At 37.5% G+C, this 7,454-nt stretch overlaps 2 protein-coding genes across 2 annotated transcripts in view; one reads left to right on the top strand and one right to left on the bottom strand.

Moving 5' to 3' along the window:
- The window catches only part of LOC107664562 (beta-crystallin A1-like), a 5,111-nt gene extending 4,202 nt beyond the window's left edge, over positions 1-909 (bottom strand). Inside the window, exon 1 of the mRNA XM_016455165.1 lies at positions 741-909. The gene's annotated coding sequence lies outside the window, so the exon portion shown is untranslated. The remainder of the gene's footprint in view (positions 1-740) is intronic.
- Positions 910-2,822: 1,913 nt separating this feature from the next.
- On the top strand, positions 2,823-6,848 carry LOC107664576 (beta-crystallin B1-like). The gene is made up of 6 exons (XM_016455183.1): positions 2,823-2,878; positions 3,701-3,804; positions 4,031-4,149; positions 4,246-4,378; positions 4,793-4,935; positions 6,163-6,848. Exons 2-6 carry the CDS (start codon positions 3,706-3,708, stop codon positions 6,332-6,334), a joined length of 666 nt encoding a protein of 221 aa, XP_016310669.1. The 5' UTR covers positions 2,823-2,878; positions 3,701-3,705; the 3' UTR covers positions 6,335-6,848.
- Positions 6,849-7,454: the final 606 nt, after the last annotated feature.

Here is a 7,454-nt window from a genome sequence, read left to right as displayed (position 1 = left end):
TATAATACATGATAATTTTACATGGAAAATTACAGCTCTGCCGAATACTTGATTCTGATAACAAACCAGTGCTACTTTCATGTCCCTTGTATCACTCCGCGAGCTCTCTTTTTCATACAAATGCTAAAAAAAGTTAGAATAGCTGATTGTCAACATATTGCATCTCAAAACAGCAGTGGTAAAAATGTTCTTTGTGGCCTTCAGTATCGCTTTTATGATGGTAATTTTTCAAAAACCACTTGAGAAGCACTTTTGTGCCACCTTTGCAGTATACATTTGGCAATACATTGCTAGAGGCTCGCTAGAAAGAAAAAGACCATATTTAGAAGAAGAACCAGTGAGAGACACAAATTTGAGTTATATGAGAGAAAAGATGTTACATGTAGCATTTTAGCTAACTCGTCCATAGAAAGTCGATTTGCAGATTAAAATTACTTTAACATACTGCATATAAAAATATGTAAACAACAAAAAATATAAATAAAATATTGTAATATTGTTTTCAGCGTTCGTTGCTTGGCTGATTGTCAGCGGAAGCATACAGGCTACACTGCAAAGAAGTTCCTGTTGTTCCAGGCAATATCCCAAACACAATAGTCAAGGTGACAAAGTGCAATTTAATTTTGGCACCTAAAAGCTAATATAAATTAATTGGAGTTCTTGTTTATTTATTTTTTATTTAGTCTTTATATGTAGGCTAAATTTCCATAAATCCATATATTACTCTAATTTTATCTTACCTGAATTTCCACCTGTCCTACTTTACAGTGATGCTCTTCAGTCCAGTTTGGAGAGGAGTTTTATGATTATTTGACGCTTCTATTTTATAGCAACCATCAAAGCTGGGTGCGCGTCGCGACCCTGAACTTAATGGAAGGATCTGTGAGGGAGTGTGTGTGTGTGTGTGTGTGTGTGTGTGTGTGTGTGTGTGTGTGTGTTTGTGAGATCATTCTCTTTATTGTGAGTCCAGAGTAGTGGAGCATTTTGCGCCGTCAGCGCATTGGTTTTGATGCACGCCCGCGGTTCGTGTGAATGCAGACACATTTATTCACACAATGGAGCGCAAGCGCCTGTATTCCTATCAGTCAGCACTGTGCATCGTATGCTACACAATGAGCGGCCTATATGTGGAGAATACAGGGATTTGACCACCTGCATACAGTGAACGTCCTCTCTTTCAAAGCTCAGAAACATGTTTGTAGTTTGCCTGCTGTCTTAAGGTTTGGAAGACAGCCACGGCAGTTTAGTAATTTTTTGTAAGCTCAACCATGGCGAATCCACACATTAAACATTGGATTGATGAGTCTTGATTAAGATTTTCTAACATAGAATTCTATCTGTCCATGGTAATTTCACTTAGGAAACAGAACTTTTTCAAATCTTAAATGAAAATATGAGCATGTTTCTGTGATACAACCAGACCCCTTTTCCTTTATAATCAAATGTACTATACTAAATTCACCATAAATCAATAATCCACACTTTAGAATATAGTGTTGCATTAGGAACATGTGCTACATACTGGCTGCTCCTCATTGTCCTCGCCTTATATGACCCATGGCCCATAACCCATGACCCTGACCAGAAGTGTTAAAAGTACTGGGAATGTGGCTTAGACTAGATTACTAGCTCACTGTTTACTGAATACTAATGCAATTTATAATGCATGAAAAATGGTAGGCCTAAATGAAATAGCAGGAATCTTACCATGTTGCATAATTCATTAAGTTATCATATTGAAAATGCTGTTTTTATCTTTTAAAAATATCTGTGTCATCAGACTGACAAATTTTAAGGCAAGAGGTTTCAAACTATGGCTGATATTACTTTCGGTTCATCCATCACAGTCAAACTCATTGCATTATGGGATTTATTGCTGTTCTGAACATAGCCAGTGAAATAACATCTTCCCCTTCTACATAAATAAGAGTGTGTGTAAAAGAACATATTCCACATAAGAGATATGTTCTTGTAACATGTTTTTAGGCTACAATTATTAGGCTAACAGTATCACTCAACCATGAATCTTAAGTTGTAATTGGTGCTGTTTTGTTGGCATATTATCCTAAAAAAAAACTAACTTTCACATTTGGCAGCACGGTTGCCAGAGTTTTAACACAACATATGGGCCGCATACGCAGGTTAATGTACTCTGTAAATGAGACAAAAATGAACTTTTATTGGCACCAAATTAGCATGCATTTTATGAAAAATATCATAAATTCAGTGTACATTTGAAAATTCGCCAAGTCTTCAATTTGGCACCTGATGGTTTGGCTTTGGCCCGATGGTGTTCCATTACACTGACAAATTAGATTTTGTTTTGTCAATTTTAGTGTGCTGTGGAAAGCAGGCTAATAATGTAGTTTTAAAATGATGAACATCTACTACCACTAAATTAATTAAGCTTTTATGTAAAATATCATAGATCCAACGTAAGAGTGGAAAATATTCCAATCTAAGCCTTCACTTTGGTATCTTTGTTGCTGGTATTTTTCCTTTGGTTTACTTTTATCAGGTTTCATGTACAGTTGAAGTTAAATAAACTGAAAGTATTGCTGTAATGGCACTCAATAGCTTGTATTTTTTGTCACCTTGTAAAGCTTCAGAACCAGACGCACATAGACAAAAGGTAAGCTTATGAAAAAGACTTCTTGGGTTTGAGAAATAAGTATACTTCCATCTCTCTCTCTCTCTCTCTCTCTCTCTGTGTTTGATGATGGGGTGATTTCTTTTCTGTGTGTGGGTTGGTGAGCTCAGCGAGTTTGATTCTGTGGGCCTAATCCCCCCATGCTGAGCGCCAGCCTATAAAAGGAACACATGTTTGCTTTCAATACACACACTGATTGAGACAGAGCGGCTACTGACTAACACACAGGTAAGAGACTGGGGTCTGTGAGCAAAAACAAACTGGGAGAGAGTTGATCCCACGTTTAGTCTGGTTGCATAGTCTACAGCAAGGAAACCCCAGCATGGGCTTGTGTAAGAATAACAGCTTTGACACATTAGTCACCGGTAGAAGGCAATTAAAATGTAATCCTTTTGTGAGCATAGCACTTTATTCATCATCAGGGTGAACTGTAACCTTTTTGTCATAACAGAAAAAATTGAATTCAGAAAAGCTGTGGATATGAAGAGAGAGAGATGAATTATAGGTGGCGTGTTAAATAATATAAAAATGCAGTACCAAGTGATGCAGGGTTTTATTTATTAATTAAACACAGTCTCCAATTTAAATTACTGTTAATTACTTATTGGGGTGGATGTTATTTTAATTAAAAAGGGCTGCTTGAAGCCTTTAATATCTTACGCAAATATTCTGAAGTAGTGGCAAGAATTGTATCAGCCAATATTTCCTGAGTTTTCCATCAGATACCTTAAGGGTCTCACTCCATGTTTCAGTTTTAATATTCAGCCATTATAATCATACACATTTTGTGATTTATTTGTAAATTAGTCATCCCAGGCAAATTGTTACATATGAGCATTGTACGTCTGTAACACTACTGTGTAAGTGTTTCAAAGTAAGTGGGTGAAGAATTCATTCAAGGGCTATAAATGTACTCGATGATTTGTTGGAATGGGATTCATTACTTGCTTTGAGCAATATTTAGCATTTCACATCACTACATGTCCAACAATAGATATTTCCAGCAAGAAGGCTGCTAATTATTGACGTTTCTCTGCTCTCTTGTTGTAGTCATCATGTCCACTGGTGGAGAGAAGTCCAAGCCTGCCTCCCAGCCTAATGGGAAGGCTGCTCAAACTCAGAAGAAAACCGAGATGGGTGTGGGAAACTACAAGGTATGTACCGGTACCATATTTACAGATGCATAAAAGTTGCACATGATGACTGATGAAAGGTGCACGATAGCAAACAGCTGTGAAACTGAGCGTCAATTCAGTTTCCATTAGAAATAGATGTGGGAGTTGTATGTATGCTATATTTTTACACCAAGCTAAACTACAAACTGACAACTTTAATTGAGAGTTGCATAACAAGCAAAACTGACATGATTTTCTCTCTCAGATGTATGTGTATGATCAGGAGAACTTTCAGGGCCGCTTGATCGAGATCTCCAACGAGTGCATGAACGTGTGTGAAATGGGCATGGATAGAGTGCGTTCCCTCCGTGTGGAGTGCGTCCCGTGAGTGTTCTGTGATACAGATGTGATACAGTGACTTACCAATTGTTGTGCATTTTAACACTTCCTCCATTTTCTCTGTGCTTTTCTTTTATTTAGCTGGGTGGGTTGGGAGCAGATGAACTTCTGCGGAGAGATGTACATCCTGGAGAAGGGCGAGTACCCCCGCTGGGACTGCTGGAGCAACTGCCACAGGAACGACTACCTGCTGTCCTTCAGACCTATCAGAATGGTATCCATCCCTTTTATTCATTATACACATTCCTGGCTTTGCTTAGAATGTTTTCGTTCCATTTTTAGCAAAATCATTCCAACATTATTCAGATAATGGTTCACTAAGCCATGGTGCTCATTCAGAAAAGTGAGTTTGATTCCTGTTCCCAGCTACAGATAAACTAAAAAGGAAAAAAAAAATATATATATTTTAAATCCATATTCATGGATTTATTTCCTGATACATTGAGCCATGGTGTTTCTGAAGGCAATGTAAGTTTGAATCTAGCTCCCAACATTTCCTGATCTCTTCCCTCCCATCATTTCCTGTCCTATCTCACTCACTAATAAAAGTGGCTAAAGAAAAAATTATTTTTGAAATCTTATAAATGAATATTATACCTTGATCTCCTCTTGTTTGTGCTCCTCACAGGACCCAGAAAAGCATAAGATCTCTCTGTATGAAGTTGGTGAATTCAAGGGCCGTAAGATGGAGATTATCGATGACGATGTTCCCAGTATGTACACCTTTGGCTTTACCGACCGCGTCGGCAGCATCATGGTCAGCTGTAGCACGTAAGTGGTCTCTCATCAAAGAAATCTGAGTAGACTGTGATTTCTGAACATAAAAGTGAGAGCTCAACATAAAATATAGATCTGATAGGAGAGAAATTTGAAGTCTGTGATCTATAATAGTTTAAAACAGAAATTTGTAGTTTTTCATGTTAAAACACTTTCTTCTAGCCACTGAAAAACATATAAAATGTGGCACTATCAAGACATTGCTCTTTTTTGGGGGTGGGCAACCCGTTCTCATGGGAAAATGTAACTATTTTACCAGGTGCCATTTTAATATGAATTCATACGTAATTTATACGTGAATTCAAATAATACATAATTTTTTTTTTAAAGTAAGCATGAAGGTCCACTCTTAAACATAACCATTAGGCTATTGAGGGAAAAACAAATTGTACAAAAGTGACAAAATGAGTTCGAATGAATTTGTTCATTAGTAATCTCCAAAATGTAAAATTGTTATGAATTATCATGAGTTTGTCTGACTCTGACTATTGGCAGACTTTCTGGAAACCTGTTTGAAAACAGTCATTAATTTTTATCTTGCATTACACACTTCACTTTTAATTTCCATTATAGTCACTCAACCTAAATAAGTTAACAGTATCAAAGCTCCTAATATTTCAATCAACAAAATATGAATAAAATATTTTCCAATGTGGTATAAAATCTGGCACTATCAAAACATTGTACTTTTTTGGCAAGACCAACCCAAACTCACAGAAAAAAAACAGAACTATTCTAAGAGGTGGCGATTTCATATAATCTTAATCACACAAAAACGTATGATTTTCCGAAAAAAGCATGAAGGTCCCCTAAACATAACTGACATTGTTGCATAAGCAGATCATACAAATGATATAATTTGATAAAATTATATAATCGTATAATTTATATGAATTAGCCACCAATTTTCCAAAACGTAAAATTGTTACGAATTACCATGAAATAGTGTTTATCCGACTAACGGCAGACTTTTTGGAAACCTGTTTGAAAACAGTCACTTTTGTCTTGCATTACACACTTCAATTTTCATTTCAGTTATAGTTACTCAACCTAGATAAACTAACAGTATTAATGCTTTTAATATTTCTATAAAATAATTTCCAGTGTGGTACTTTTGACAGTACAGAATTGAGAAAGAGGATCTTCTTTATTCTCAATTCTGTACTTGAGTTTTATCCATTCTCTATGTTTGTTTGTCTTTCCTCTCATTTCTTGTCTTAGTTGGGTGGGCTACCAGTATCCCGGTTACCGTGGCAGCCAGTACCTGCTGGAGAAGGGTGACTACCGTCACTTTAATGAGTACGGCGCTCGTCATCCCCAGTTTCAGTCCGTCAGGCGCATCCGTGACATGCAGTGGCACCCAGATGGCTGCTACACTATGGCCACCAAGTGAGGGTTAGGGAGGACGAGAAAGAGAGGAAACAGGGGAGAGAGAAGGAGAGGAGGAGGAGAAGATGAAGGAGGGGGTGGGGGGAGGGCCAAGAAGGAGAGGAAGAGCGCACCACCCGTATGAGTCATCCTGGGAAGGGAAAGAAGGAGAGAGGGATGGAGGTCAGTCAGACAAAATGTCACAATAGAAAACGTGGCTGTTGATAACAGATGAAAGAATGGCTTTTTCTTCCCCACCCCTCTTTATTCTCTCTACTCTTCACCTCTTCTCCCATCGTATTCTTTCTTCCCTCTTCCTCCTCTTCCTCATCCTCCATTTACTTTTCCCCTGAGGAAACCAGTCCATCACAAAGAGCCTTAACTGATGCCTGACTCGTGGGGGTCAGGGATGATGATTGACAAGGGTGGGTTGGGGGGCGGGACAATGGGTGGCAGAGGGAGGGCTGTTTTGGCCTAAAGGCCGTGTAAAACCTCCACATCCTTTTGGAACGGTAATAAAAGCAACACCTGTGACCGTTGTTCCTTGTTATCACTGCTGATTATTTGTGTCCATCGCATTTTATTTTTACCATTAATGTGTCAGGCCTCTCATAACATCACATTCCCAAAAATTCAATCTACTATCTAACACCTTCAAGAGAGAGACATGGACCAAATGCTAACATTAATTATGTATTAAATCTTTAAAGGGGAATTATAATAAAAAGTCCTTGATCTTTTGGAATGAAAACTTTCATACTATGAAATCTGAAACTTTATTGAAACTAAGCGGCAAAGGTTGGGTTATACTGATAATAACAAGCTACAGGAGTATTATAGTTAACTAAAACTTTAAACTTTTAGATAATTTCAGCTACATTTCTGTTGCGAATCAGCTCATGGGGAAATATGAATAATTAATCATAACTAGTTATAATTAATTATAAATATTTAGATCCGCTGTAGATATTTAGCTGACCTCTCAGGGTCAACTGTCTGTCAATTCTAAGAACGTTAATTTCCTGGTTAAGGGAAATAACTTTCTTACTGTACAATTCTACAAAGAGCTTGTAGCATAAATCTGCATGATTAAGTGACTCCAGTTATGAGCAAACAATGAACAACGTCAAGTGTGATACAAATAA

This window comes from Sinocyclocheilus anshuiensis, unplaced genomic scaffold (assembly GCF_001515605.1).
Source record: "Sinocyclocheilus anshuiensis isolate Anshui unplaced genomic scaffold, SAMN03320099.WGS_v1.1 scaffold331, whole genome shotgun sequence".
NCBI lineage: Eukaryota > Metazoa > Chordata > Actinopteri > Cypriniformes > Cyprinidae > Sinocyclocheilus > Sinocyclocheilus anshuiensis.
Note: the sequence above shows the minus strand (reverse complement) of the source record. Positions and strands in the feature narration are given on the sequence as shown.

Excerpts from the sequence above, each read along its gene's own strand:
- LOC107664576 (XM_016455183.1), top strand. The coding sequence starts at position 3,706 with ATGTCCACTGGTGGAGAGAAGTCCAAGCCTGCCTCCCAGCCTAATGGG. Across the intron at positions 4,150-4,245 it reads CTCCGTGTGGAGTGCGTCCC|CTGGGTGGGTTGGGAGCAGA; the intron begins GTGAGTGTTCTG and ends TCTTTTATTTAG. Across the intron at positions 4,936-6,162 it reads ATCATGGTCAGCTGTAGCAC|TTGGGTGGGCTACCAGTATC; the intron begins GTAAGTGGTCTC and ends TTCTTGTCTTAG.